The sequence below is a fragment of the Scomber japonicus genome, chromosome 2 (genome assembly GCF_027409825.1).
Source record: "Scomber japonicus isolate fScoJap1 chromosome 2, fScoJap1.pri, whole genome shotgun sequence".
NCBI classification, from domain to species: domain Eukaryota; kingdom Metazoa; phylum Chordata; class Actinopteri; order Scombriformes; family Scombridae; genus Scomber; species Scomber japonicus.
Window position 1 is genome coordinate 21,340,030 of NC_070579.1, and position 15,236 is coordinate 21,355,265.

Here is a 15,236-nt window from a genome sequence, read left to right on the forward strand (position 1 = left end):
TAGCTCCTGCAGTATATCTCATGTGGTCAAACCTGCTTTTGACCACACTACACGACGAATACATTTTGCCAGGCAAAATTTGGTCTGACCGCAAACTTAACAGGTCTAACAAAACTTATACTGTAGGAGGGTCACAGAATAAATATGCCCACATTGTCTTCAAACAAGGTCTAATCAGGCAAATAAGTGAAAACACCTGTGTGTAAGGCGGCTTTTAATGTATTCGTAATGACAAACCAGTCATTTAAAGGCTCTGCACACCCACACAGCTGTGTTCAGTTCACCTGACTGATTAGATTCAGACTGAAGTTGGTGATAGGTATTGTGATAAAATGACATCACCAATCTCAACATACTAATGAGGATGATGAAAGTATAAGTGGTCCTGCCTTATGCTGTGTAAGATTCAAGTGCTAAAGACTGTTCACATCATCTGACAACTTAGGAAGGTTGTACCATAGCTAAGTTGGTCACATGAAGGGTTATGACACTGTGCACTGACAAAATTACATTATATCCATTAAATTTTGGATTTAATTACATTGAGCAACAGACTTAGGCTGACGAGAGCAATCCATGTTTACTTTGTTTTCAGGCACTTCAGTATTAAAGTCAGCTAAATCAGAGCTTTGAAAAGTTTCCCCAGTTGTAATTATGACTTGGAGGTTGACATGAACACTCTTTACAAGCTGTAAACTTTTAAATGTAATTACTTCAATATCACATGGACATGATATTAATGAGAACACTTTATGTACACAAAGGTCCTATCAGGTGAATAAGTGAAAACGCCTGTGTGTGAGTGTTGGGTGTTAAACATACATCATCGTGTAACATTATTAAGCGGGACGCGGGTGGGTCAAAGACCAAGTGATTAGATCAGATTTAAGTCGAAAGTGTCTACAATGTTCAATTATTAAATTAAAAACAAAAACAACAAATGTAGAGTTTAGGGCTTACAAAGGTACTGTAAATACCCTCTGAATGGAATGAATGAATCTGAATGCATGTTTTGCTTTTCTGTGGATACTAGGAACCAAGAATCTTGGCCTGTTGTATAATGACTGACTTGGGGAACAAAAAAAAAAGACAATATGCATTCCTTCTTATCTAGATTGGCTATATGGCCTAGTCGGCTGTGTGACTTTGCAGCATGTGACAAGCACTTTGCTCTGGACTGCTACCTGACTTAAGTTATAAAGTACTGCCTGTAGATAAAATATGAACTTCCCCCAAATGAGGAAATACTGGTTACAAGGTCCTTTCGTGCTAACAGAATGACAAAGAATGAGAGAGAAACATAAAAAGATGCAGTAAGAAAGGAAAGAAACAGAAAGCTTGAACAACATGACTTGAGGTGTGACACAAACCTGCCCTTGTGGTATTTTAGCTGTTTATTGACAGAAACAGACAGTTAATAAGTGCTGCACTGCACTGACAGTAACAACATGTGCTCTTATCTCTGTATCTGTTTGTGTGTAAGTAGTTTTTAAAACTAACCAAGAACTCAAACTGTTTAATTTATTTTCTTCCAGGTCCACTTGTTTTGCTTCCATATATTTACATTCATTAAATACAGTTAAACAACTTGGATAACAGTGATTATTAGATTTGACTTTGCATTGTTTCTGATTGCTCCTTCAGATCCAGTCAAGGGTTTCATAAACACTAAATGTTTAGAAGACAAGGGCCTCAGTCCCAAAGGAAGACTCTGGACAGGAGAGACTGCTAGATAAGAGACAGACACAGATAACACATAATATGATTTACTGTTCTACTGGATAGCTTCTGTGTTGAATAAAACTGTCCAATAATGCTTACAAACATAGAAATATAATAGTATATTACTATTGTGTACTATTGCGGGTATTACAATAGAAGCTTTTTTTTTCTTTTTTTGCCTTTTTTGGGGTATTTTTGCTTTTATTTGATGAGTGACAGTGAAGAGAGAGAGACAGGAAATGTGGATAACAACAAAGGCCCGCAGCAAGTATCAAACCGTGTACAAAACAAGCAACATAATGATATTATGTGGTACGCATTTTAACCAGTGGGACTGTATTTCTAAACTTTTTTATGGTAGCCTAAATAAAACCTGAGAGCAGCTGAATCCTTAAATAACCCTTAAAACTACGAAATCTAACATAAAGAATGAAGAAAAGATGAAAAGAGACAGAGAGAGATTATGAGTTATGAAAGTTGTGTTTGACCACAATAAAAAAAGTAGGTTATTGTGGTTTGACAAGTGATCCACACTACTGTACGTGTCTATATGAGAGAAAAAACATCAGCCTACTGACAATCCACTGGCAGCATATGAAACCATGACACTAACACTGTGCTACTACTGAGCCATGATTTTTGCATTATAATACATAAATTACAGGTTTTTATTTCCCTCATTCTCAATGTCTTGAATGCTTATGGAGGCGGTATTTAAATCACTTAAATTAAAAATAAACCAATTACAAGGGGCTGAATTGTCCATTTGGCTTTTTGTCTGTATCACTTCTTTTTGCCATCTTTTACCCACAGACCCTGACTCATCTTCCTTTAATCCCTACCTTCTTTAGTCATCTCCTAACACTCTCTTTAACAGTTCATTCACTGCTTCAGGTCCTCTCTCCCATCAGTATCCGGACACCCTGTTTCTCACCCTCTACATTCTAGTGTCCACTTGTTTTTAATCATCCTGGCATGAGAGGAGAGTCTGCTATCTGTCCACTAACAATAGACCTCTCTCTGTTTTACCCCCCCCCCCCCCCCCCCCCCCCCCATCAACCCCTTCCTCTTCCTTCTGCTTTCTCTACATGATGCTCTGAAACTCTTCAACCAGCGGATACAGTTTAGTACTTGTTCATTCCTCATCTCTCTCTCTCTCTTTCTCTCTCTCATATTCTTCTGCCTTTAAAAAGACACAGAGCAGCTGTGTGGAGAGTGACATTGTATTATATTGCTGTATTAGTCAAAACATTTAATTATTTCAGTCCACCTACACCAGTTTGACTCCATCTTTGGCTGACAGCTGTTTCTTCACTACTCAGCAAGATGATGCTATCAGCCACTTCTACTTTCTCATTCAGTCACTCCCTTCCCAAGTGCATTTGCAGTAAAAAGTGCATTTTCAGTGTCTGCATGAATTCATTTCACATGACGACCAACTGCAAACATACCATTGTAGCAAGCACAATATCACATTGTTAAAATATAAGAAAGGCAGCGTTAGGAGAAAAATAGACTTTGTTACTGTGATCATGCTAGAGAGAGGAAACAAATAAATTGTTTTCTACATGTGATGGCTGTCTCACACCACACTCACACTGAGTGTTGACACATTTCTTTGTACATCATCATCATATGTCGTCAGTTCTTTGATTTCCTACTCTGATACTTCCACTTTTTTAGACATCTTCTTACAAGTCTTTTAGACCTAATGTACAAAGCTAAAAAAAAATCTGATTTGAAGTTTTTGGGGCGCGAAGGGAGGATCGGCTCCTCAGAGGGCAGCTTCAGCCATGGACACACAGTATCTGTTCAGTGAAACATTTCCATGAGGCTGATCTGCAACAGGAAGGCAGTTGGACACAGCCTGAGGCTGTGACCCACAGACTCAGTCTCTCACAGAGTAAAAACACCACGTTTTTCACCGAACCAGAATTAAATAGAACTACTGTAGTGCTGACCTCAAAAAGAAGGAAGTTACATAAGTGCTGTCGGTAAAAGAGAAGCTGCAACTGAGTGCAATAAACAAAATAAACTTTTGTTGTTTGTTGAAGAGAGAACAAGGTCAAAGGTGAGGATATCATAGTGAGCTGCCTGGTCAGAAATGTATGTTGAATTCTTCAGACTATAAAACTAAAGCACAAAAGTATTTTACAGGTTTGTCTACATCAGTTTTCTCTACTATTTGACTTCATTTATTTTTCCTTTATTTCTAGACTTTTTGAACTATCTGATCTCTGGCATTTAATAGATTATTAAAAATTGGGAAGAAAAGAAAAAAAATCACAGTTTATTAGAGCCCACTGATGTGATTTGCTTTTTTGTCCAGGAAACAGCCCAAACAGAGTATATAATTATAATTATAATTTACTGCCAAATATGAAAACAGCTAATTGTCAATCTGAGAGGGAGTTAGGCTACTACCTAAATATGCCCTACTCCAGACTTGTCACTGCGTAGTACACCTTAAGAATTAAAGAAAGAAGGCAGACAATGGTAATTCGGAGCTGATGTCAAACCCAGTGGTGAGTAACTGGCAGCTATGCTTACAGTTACTGCAGCCATGTGATATTCCGGACCCCCCGCAAGGACGTCTCCCCTCAGTGATCCAAAGAACCCAAGCGCAGCTTCAGTGAGCCACCAGCCTGCCCGTGGTGGTAGATATAGTTCAGCTTTTGTTGATGTAGTCGTGGAGAGAGAGAGGTGTTTAGTCGCCGAGCGGAGTGTGAGGGCTTTCCAATCTGGAGTCCTGTCAGTCTGCGCCCTTTCCTGGGTTGGGCAGCTACTCGGTCCGACCCCGCATTGGGCACACTACAATTTAGCCGCCTTCCAGTAGGAGACTCGGGTCTGATCTCTACGCGGCCTGGCCTCTTCTCTGGCTATGTTCACACTGCAGTTAAAAATGACCTGAATCAGATTTGTTCGCTCAAATGTGACCCATATCTGATTTGTTTCTGACAATGTGAACAGCACAAGTAGCATTGAAACTGACATTTCTAAATCCGATTCAGTCCACTTTCAAATGTGGTACTGAATCGGATACATATGAGATTTTTTTGAATGTGACCACAATCTGAACAGTCAGGTCACATTTAATGGGGCTTTCACGTTATTCTGGAGCAACACACAGCAACACACACCTAATGCTCCGCATAAAGACATCATTAAAGTATTGATTTTCTTTCTTCTCTTCCTCCTTTTTAACATCACCCGCTCACAAATGTGCTGGCTGCCACCACACACTGTTTTTAACGTTAGACCATGAATGAGACTACCATTAACTTCACCGGCTGTTGCTGTTGCCATGTTCGCTTCTGTAAACACCGTTCTGTGCGTGACGTCATTAATGATCAACTGAGCATGCGGGTCCCTTCAGGAGCGTGAGCTGTTCACATCGCAGTCCGCAGACAGGCCACATTTAAAAGTGTAATATGAACAGCCAAACAAAGAATCAGATTGGAGCAATAAATCGGAATTAAGCATTAAGGCCTGCGGTGTGAATGTAGCCTCCGATCAGGTGCCATGCTCTCGAGGATTCTCTCTGCTGATCAGCTGTGCCCAATTATCAATCAGTCACTCCCGCCAAACAAATGGGCAGGAAGTGACCTCTCAAAGCACAACCCATAACCTGCATAGCTGCAAACTCTCAGGTTTCCCACCCAGCTCTGCTCAACCAATAAACAGAAAGGACAGAAAAACCCCAAACCTATCTGTAACAGAGACCTAAACTAAATAAAGTAAAGAATATTTGGTGTTTTTGCTTGAAAAATTACAAAAATCGATGATTAATTTTCTGTAAATCAACTAATCAATTAATCAACTCATTGTTGCAATTCTACTTCATATCATGGAGTAATTTAGTGAAACATGCACAAAAAACACACACAAGGAAGAATTTGTCCCATACAACACTTCAAATTTGCCAAATTTATCTAAATAATTATTCCACTTCTATAAATCTGACTAAAAATACAAGGTCAAAAATAAAAAGTTAGAGGGAAATACCATTGAAAGCCCAGTGACGCACCAGCCAGCTTAGAAAAATCAACAACAACGATGACGAGCCAGCTAAAAGTCCCACTTCTGCACTTCCCATGGTCATGTGCCTGGATCTTGTGCCTCATGAAGCATAGCCAAATCTCACAGGAGTTCAAAGTTTAGGGGCCATTCAGCAGACAAGAAGCCTCCTTAACACAGAGTGAAGTGCAAAAAGAAACGGGGGGAAAATAAAGGGGCGGCAGGAAATGTCCATGTATTGGTTCACCACAAGGTTCCAACACACTGACATCACTCCACTGAGATTAAGGAGCCACTTCATAGCACAAAGACAAGCACGACAGAGATGACAAATTCATTCAAATGTGATAACAGAGACACAATGAAGGGGCTTGTTGAAAGTGCTGTGCTGAGTCAAACTGAATTCTTTACTGGGAGTAAATTGGGTCAGTAAGGCTCACAGATAACACAGATTCATCAATCTGAGAGTGCTGAAAGAGACCCGAGGGTGGGAATGTTGGGTTAGGTCTCAAAACCTTTTCTAAGACGGACAGGATGTCAGGGGGGAGAAGAAACTCTTGAATGAACACTGTCAGAGACAAAGTGCTCTACAAAAAGACATAAAGCAGACTGAAACTGCTTCAGGGACACACTGTCAGTTGTATAGACAGGACAGGAAGGTGACTCCAGTCCACTTTACTGTCTTATTTTTACTACGGTGCAAGGAGTGTGTCACATGAAGAGAAGAGGGAAGTCACATAAAAAAGAAGGAGGGAGAAGCATGTGAGAACAAGGTATTACAAGAAGAGGGTATATCAGAAAGGAGAAAAGGTGATAGGGGACTATCTTGGACAGTTTAGTTAACCATTAACTCTAATCCTTTTGTGTCTAAATTAAAAAATGTTTTCAGTACTTTCCAAGCCCTGAATCTTTAGTCCAAAATAGGTCAATTATACTCATTGGGTCTCATAGGTCTCAACCTATATAAAAAAATGTCCACTACTCTACAAACTGATATAGTAAACTGTAAGCTACCTACACCCCCTACAATTTATATCACTATTAGTAACAAAAAACAAAAACCTGCATACAGCACTATCACTAATACTCTTGTTCACAATACTTTTAAGGTTGCACATGTGTGAAACCAGCCATAAAAGACAGACGTGTGTGTATAAAACATATGACTAATAAGGTGCAGAAAGAGACTTGCATCCTGATCCAGGAGTGAAGTCCTGGCATAAGCACAATGGCTCTGGAGGTGATATCGCCATGACTCACTCACTCATGTACACCTACATTTGGCTCATTTTCACAACAACTCAACAGACTGGATTAGGATGTACTCAGCTTCTTCTTTTTAAAAAGTGTTTGATAATTAATCATTTACCAGAATCAGTGATTCAAACTCTGTCCAGTCAAGACAATCTGTTGCCTTATTAGGAGCACATTTTCAAAAACCATGTTGAACACTATGAGGTGGGAGGAAAAGGAGAGATCCTCTTCTGTATGATGCACTGTGTCAGAAAGCACAAACTATCAGCTTAATGGTTCCAACCACTGAAAATTGTTGATAAATCTGCCGACATAGCAATTAAACATTAATCATTTGTCGATAACAGTCAAACAATAGGAAAACATAATAATAATAATAATAATAACAATAATAATAATCAATTTGCTTCTTTATATAATAATGCAGCTATTCTGTTGTGATTTTCTGCTTTTCTCTATTATTTGTAATTGTACTCTGAAAAACTCTGGGGCTTTCCCCTGTTGGTTGCACACACAAAAACATTGTGGGAAAATGAAAAGGACATTGTTCACAGTCTTCTGACATTTCAAGGAGTAAACGATTAATAGAGAGATCATTCAATAATAACAATAATTGTTAGCTGCAGCCTTAAACATATAGCAGTGAAGATGTTGACACTGTTATTCTAACCGCAACACACACACGTCAGATCGTGGTCACTTTTGGGGACATTACATTTATTTTGAGTAGTGGTTATGGTTAATACCCTAACCATAACCACTACTTGCCTAACCCTAATCCTTCCCGTAACTGTAACTTTAACCACTGGCCCCAAAATGAGGCTTTTCCGAGTAGGGGACATGGTTTTAGAACAAGTAGTCCCCAATCAACTGGTCCTGAGTCTGAAGTCCCCAAAAATAAGTCTATGCCAGACCACAAACACAAACTTCAGCTTAAGTAAGATAAACATAAATAATAATCCTTATTTATAGTCCATGAGGCACAAATACCCACGTGCATCCAAAATCTTATCCTGTAACAAGCTAAACATTTTCATCTTTATCTACTGTTGAAGTAAATTACTTAACCTCACTACACTACACAAATAATCGACTTAAACTGCATCAGCCTAAATTGCCCTGAATATTTACAGCCAGCTCGCCAACAGCAACCACTCAGTGATGACATTTTCCACCCAAAAGCTCTTGACCAGTTATGGTAACTTGACCGACTACATCACCACCCTCTCTCTGAGGAACAAGAGCAGCAGTGTATATAGATGTTCACTTCATATTTACACTGTAATACAAATAGAATAAACATATCTATTTGGCACCTAGGAAAAAAGCCTGAGAGTCTACAAGTTTAGCTAGCGTTAAATAGACTTATATTAAGATATTTGATGTGCGTCAATGGTGAATACGGAAAACATTACTAGACTATTCAAGTCTAGTAACATAACAAGTCATGTACCTCAACGAGACATTTTGGCTAATGTTAATGTTGGCTAACTACCTCGGTTAATGTTAGCTAAATGTCCACCTAGCACGGCACACAAACTAACCCGAGCGACACAGACAACAGCAGCGTTTTCAACTTCACTTACATCTTTCTGCTCTTGTTTGGCGGTGAACAGGTTGAACCGCTGGAGTCGTGCTTTCATCCCATCCGCCATAAACTTTCCAAAAGCAGCGTCTGAGGGGTCGCTCTCGTTTCAAGCTAGTCTCAGACCAATGTGGGACACTTATCATTTCATTGGAAAGTTGAGTTTACTGCCTGGAGCTCAAGACCCAGCGGCGCGGCGTCAAGCTCGCTGACGCACGACCACAACGAATTTCAAATTAAGATAATGCCAATCTGTTCATAATGATATCGTCCACACAAGGCAGATTTTTGCTTTTATTTTGAAAGCAAGTCCACCAACTTCCGATTTTATCTCCGTTTGCTTGGCACTGCTAAATCGGCCAATACGTTTAGAGACTGGGGTGGACACAGTTCCTGTCCCGGACCACTCAAACGTTAAGGCGGCAGACTATGGGGCGGTTTACACTTCACCGCCGATACATGGTTTAAACTGTGGCCATTATCTTCGTTGAAATGACTGAATATAAACAACATTTCCTGTTTGCGGACATGGCTGACCCAATCAAGCAGGAATGAATGCCCCCGGGTATGAAGAGCAACAGATTGAGAACTGGGAGTATGACAAATAGCTAAAGCCTCTGAATCTTCATTTGATACTTTTATTTCAAGCTGAACCATGACAGTGTAATACAGTTGCTATGTTAAATCAATGTGTCAAAGGATAAGTTCACAATTTTTCTAATCTATTTTTAAAAAACAGATTTAATGAAGATGAATCATTCCTCCTGTTCATACGGGGAGAATACATTTGTAAAAAAAAAAACAGTCGAAAATACATTTAAACAGAGTATAGAGAGTTGTTAATACAGATTGCTGTGGATAAACAATATAATATATTGATTGGTCTTGTGCTATATATATATCATATTATTGCATAAACTGAAGGGACACACTGTGGGTTTTGACCTGCATCTCTTACATTGAAAGCACGTTTGAAGGGGGTCCTTTAATAGCTGGTAACCATACAGTCTATGCTGGTAACAGGAGGAATGATTACAGTGAAGAAAACATCTTTCAGTTTTCATATGGGCATCTGACTGTTGTTTTAAGACAGGCTTGAAAAATTGTGAACCTGTCCTTTAAAATAATAAAACTGAACAGACATATTTCATTTAGCATTTTATTAGCCACCTTTTAATGACCACCATCAGTTTTTAAATAGGCCTACCCTCCAAATGAAAGACTGATCAAACCTAAACATCAATCGGTGGCTGTTGATCATATGGATGAGAAGTGGAAATCTGCACTAGATATTTAATAGCAAGTAAAATCAATGATAGAGCCTACAGCAGGTAGGACTGACGAATGGACTATCACTTAATATTTAATATTTATTAGTATCTGACTATGAACTGGCGAGTTAGGTTAGCTATTTTTAGACTCGATCAAATTACTCTTATTTGTCAGATTCCCCAGAAATTTTATGTCACAAGCCAAATCTCTCACACATGCATGAAACTAATTATAATATCCTAGTGATTAGTGATTAAAGTTTACAAAACTCTAAAAAGAGTTTATTCAGATATCCTAATCACATTGAGATGAGAATAGCTTACTTAATAGAGTTTTAAGTATATTATATAATTGACTGGTTATGAAAATAAGATAATTAATCATTTTTAATTTTTTTAGTTTGACTAGTAAAAAATATAAGTGCAAGAATTGCCTTTGACACATACTATATCATTTTAAATGATTAGAATCTGTTGACTGGTACATCAGTGATTAAGTAATAGTAATAAATGAATTAAACTAAATTAGTATAATTAATTCATTATATTCATATAATTAATTCATTAAAACAAATACTTTAATTGAAAGCAAATTAATTAAAGTGGTATAGTGATTAAAACCCAAATTCCCACCAACTGCTATTTAAATTAATGTAAGTGAATGACTAAAATAAGAGCAATATTTACAGTTTCTATTAGATAATAGGTAATTTAGGAAAGGTTTTGTCCATTAATTAAACAATAAAGTACTACAAGGAGCACACATTCTTGAACACATCTCAGTGAAGCATTGTGCACTTTGTAACACTTCAGTGGTGACATCTAGTGGTTGCTTTTTTCTTCTTTTTTTAACAACAAGAGTAGCAGGGGAAACCCCACAGACTCTCTAGGACAGTTCATGTTCCTTGACATAGAAGAGAAAGTTCTTCTTCATCTCTGCATTAATGGCACATTCTTCCTTAATAATCATTTTATACCACACAGAAATAATGCATGTAACAGACATCATGTCCTACATTTCTGTTATGCTCTGCATGGCATTAACAAAAATATGTAAACAAATCACTATATGTTGAGTGTTGATACTATTCACAATTAAACACATATAGCAAATATTTTAGGTGAAACACACACACACACACACACACACATATGTATGTATATATTTATATATATATATATATATGTGTGTGTGTGTATATACATATATAATATATAATATTATATCTATATTATATATTATATCTCATATTAACAACATCTATCATTTTAATTCATATCATTGCAAATATGTTTGATAAGAAGCAATGCAAATACACACACTCTCTAGTAGTCATAATAGTACACTATGTATAGTACAACACAGTGCCTTTTTTGCAATATTAGGAGAATTCTGTGTGCTACGTTTATTAAGTGTCCTCCTAATTGGTAATGGGGCAATTTTCCCTGCACTGCAGTGCAACTAACTGTTGGCCTGGGGCAGGGTGTGGACTACCGGAAAAGAGCATTACCAGAGCAGCATAACATACAGAGTTGCCCTATACTGTGTGAATGCTGCTTTAACTTTTTGCTGAGGATGAACTGGTACATGTACATTCTTAAAAGCTGTATACAGTATAATGTGCCTGTTATGCTATATGTGAGAGAAGTGTGCCTATGGACAATCGAATGATTTCTGCACATGAAATTGTGATATAAAGAGATTGTTCTGAAACTATACCATCACCTCCACCATGTGAAAGTAACATTGTCTATACGTAACATGTCATTTTGTGTGTTTGGGAGTGGTTCAGTGTTTCCTGTAGAAGATGTTTATAGATCTGATGGTGTGTATGGTTGGTTTGGTTCAAAGGAAAGAGTAGTTCCTGATTCCCTCTTTAGCTTGGTGCAGTGTACATACCTTCTATATGTATAAGTATATTGGCCAAAAAATCTGATAAACTACAGCAAAAGCAGTCTGTATGATAAATGAGTGTTCAAAGCCCCACAGCAATTCCTAAGGATTGCAAATATATAATCAGTGTATGTGTGTATGTATGTGTGTGTGCGTGACAGAGCTAGAGCAACAGGTGGTCAGCCTGACATCACCATCACATTCTTGGAAGGCCTGAAAAGACAGAGAGAGACAACAACAAGCACCAACACACACTGTCACGCACACTATCACACACACTATCACGCAAGTAAAAGGCGCTGGGCCACCGGAAGTTGTCTCCATAGTAACGTGGTTCTACATCCTGCTTGGTTCATTTGATGTAAGTTAATCTCCTGTCACTCAAGTAGCACACACATGTACTGTGCATAATCACACACACATACTGTATGTGGTGTACATTAACACCACATGCAGCAGGTCTAGATTCAGTGATATATATATATATGTACACTCAGTCATACTTACAGCATATTACATAGTATATGCTGGCTGTTCATATTCTGACAAAGTATTCTGTCGTCTTTGATTAATTTTAGTCCCATTTTAATATCCTCCTCTGTCTCCATCTCCATGATTTGACCAATCTATATGTCTCTGGCCAGAATCAGACACTAGCTGCAGTTTTACAGTGCACAGAGGCCATGTGAGAGGTAAAGGGATTAGAGGTCAGGGATCTGCTGGTCAGCAGAGTGTGAGAGTGTGTACTGTGTGTGGATTTTATTCCCGTCGGTGTTTGCTTCTCTTGTTGAAAAAAAAAGTAAAAAGCACAGTGGGCTGCCATATAACACCAGATCCTGTTTCTCTCCGTGAGATGTCAGAATAAATACTGGCAAGGTCACACCGAATGCTCAGGAAGCTTTCTGTTATTAAATATAAAGAAGAGGTTGGTGCCAGATTGTGTCATCTGAATGCTACAGTGTATCTCTGTCAGTCTGTCATTGTGTTAATGTGTTGATCTTTGAAATATAGTCTGTTTTGAGATGGTTTCCCCACGATCACATGCAATGTGAGCACAGATGACTTGCGCCATTTGGAGCTCTTATAGTTGTCTGTTGTCTTCTTGTTACCAAAGGCATTTTATAGCTGATTGACATTTAACATGACTAAAGTTCTTAAGTAATGAGGTCTGGAGCACATGGTTATATCTGGAGCTTTATTTATAATGTGCAACTTATTTGAAAGTCCTTATCTCTACAGATCCAATCTAAACTATCCTGTCTGTTGAGGTTTGAGCTCTAATTTGACTCCATGATACTTATAATGACTCACCTTTGCTGCTGTTTTTGTAACTATAATAATTAAATTAAACACTGGTATAAAGTCACCCCTTTTCAATTAAGCGTCTTTACTTTTCATACATGTGTATATTGTGCCTACAGCCTTAGACACTAGTGTTTATTCTAATATCATATTTTGTGAACACATGCACCCACACCTACCTTAGTGCTGTCCTGGCACTGGAAGACGTAGCAGGCACAGTTAGGTGCACCTCTGACCAGGCAGCCAAAGATGCTGGCCTCCTGGCTGTTATGAATTAGCTTTGTCACCTGGTGTGGACGGCATTCAAACAGCACTGTATGTGTAAGAGGGTCCCAGACAACCCCCTCAGCCCAAACGGACATACACCGCACCAATGATGCCGACACGCATAGAAAAACTGTCTGATTTCGGGTAGGGGGATACAGCTGTCCTCCGCCGGGTCCTGCACACTGCACCTCCTCCCACTCAGCAGGCCGAGATCTGCTAATCTCAGCCACCACCCAGGGCAGCATGGCCATGGTGGTCATGTGGTGGACCGGTAGAGATCCGATTAATGTCAGTTTGTATCGTACCTCTTCCTCTTCCTCTACCTCTTCCTCCACCTTCTCCCTCCATGCAGCAGTCTCCCTGGCTGAGGTGAGCTTTTGAGAAGAGGTGAAATGTGAAAGTGATGGAAATGAGCGGTGGTTTGAAGTCAGATTAGGACGGGGTTTGTCAGAGCTCCCTGGCCTGAGGGCTTCATCTCTTCTGGGCTTCACTTCAAAGTAGAGTCCCTCCATGACTTGTGTGGCCAGAGGTAGCTGTCAGCCTCTGCTTTTACCTGCAGAACATCAGTTATTTATAATCCAGCAGGTAACAGGATGGGGACATGCAGAATCTGTTTAGCTTTTACATTAAGCAAACATTTCTTTTGAACAGATTTATAATGTAATGCTATTCCTGTATTTTTGCTCTACTTTGTCATTGCTGGAGAATCAGGTCAACATTCCCATGACAAATTGAATAAGAGAAGCCCTATAGTGTGGTAAGCAGGGTCATTTAGAGGGTACTACAAAAACGACCACCTGGTGTTTACCCAGCCAGAAACACACGGCTTGATTACCGACCTAGACCTTTACAGTGTCAAGGACACACAAACACATGACAGTTACACTAGTGTGAGGATCATATTTGGCCAGTAATACAGAAAGAAGGGAGGGGTCCAGCTGACTCATTTAAACCTGCATACATTAATCAACAAACTTATATTATAATGTCTAATTTAATTACTGACAGAAAGTCTACAGAGTACGGTGTTAGAATATGAATATGAAATCAAAGCCATGGATAAAAGGTTCAAGCTACAGCGGCGGTTGTTACCGTAGCGGAAGGTGATTACAATGGTGATAAATGAGAATCATAGCGTCCATGACAATCATTTTTAAGGATGAAATCAGAGCAGCTGCTTACGTACCTCATGTTTGACCTTGCAACATAAATATATCCCTCAGGTTACATCAGTTGGGACAGTGCAGAGCATTACGGGGTCTGTCTGCAGCATTTTAACAGTGCGCGGAAGTGGAAATTGGGTTTGTAGCTATATCCGAGGGGCGCAGTCAGACATGTTCGCCTCATTTCAAGTTCGGTAAAGTTGGAATTATATTCACAGAATCGAACCTCCCGGATCAAAAATTCACAAGCGAAACATCATTGAATCACAAACGACATCTCGAATATATTTTCAACTTTACCGAACAACTCCTCTGATTCTTGTTATTGTACGCACGGAACCAGTTATTTTTACGCATGATTTACGCACTATTAATAAGCGCTAATGCCAAATTGATATAAAAAAATGTTTTAACTTCATGACATAATTTCATCTCCTCATTGTGTCGACTTACCTGTTCACTGCCAGAACTCAACGGTCCTATCCGGCGTGTGCAGCGGGACAAGTGTAACGGAGAGAGGTTGTAGTGTATGTCAGAGAAACGATACACAACACACACGCAGAGGAACGGGGAGGGGGGCTCCGCATAGCCCTGTCTGTCTTCAGTTTGAGTTAAATATAGATGGCAGGGTCGCCTGCTGTACCTCCCTCCTCTCCTCTCTATACTCAGATGGGGCATGAAGAGGGCATGCTGCATGCATGCGCTGCTAGAGGATGCCGCGGCGACGCAGTGTGTACACAATATAGAATGTGTGTGTGTGT

The 15,236-nt window shown here is 39.2% G+C and overlaps 1 protein-coding gene across 2 annotated transcripts in view; it reads right to left on the bottom strand.

Moving 5' to 3' along the window:
• Positions 1-14,972, bottom strand: part of tbc1d1 (TBC1 (tre-2/USP6, BUB2, cdc16) domain family, member 1) — a 49,915-nt gene extending 34,943 nt beyond the window's left edge. Inside the window, exons 1-2 of one of the 2 annotated variants that reach the window (XM_053336994.1) lie at positions 14,929-14,972; positions 13,225-13,865 (exon numbers count right to left, since the gene is read on the bottom strand). In XM_053336994.1, coding sequence (XP_053192969.1) covers positions 13,225-13,824 — 600 coding nt within the window. In that variant the 5' untranslated portion in view covers positions 13,825-13,865; positions 14,929-14,972. Of the gene's footprint in view, positions 1-8,579; positions 8,714-13,224; positions 13,866-14,928 lie in introns of those variants that run through there. The other variant, XM_053337003.1, reaches the window with a different exon arrangement.
• Positions 14,973-15,236: the final 264 nt, after the last annotated feature.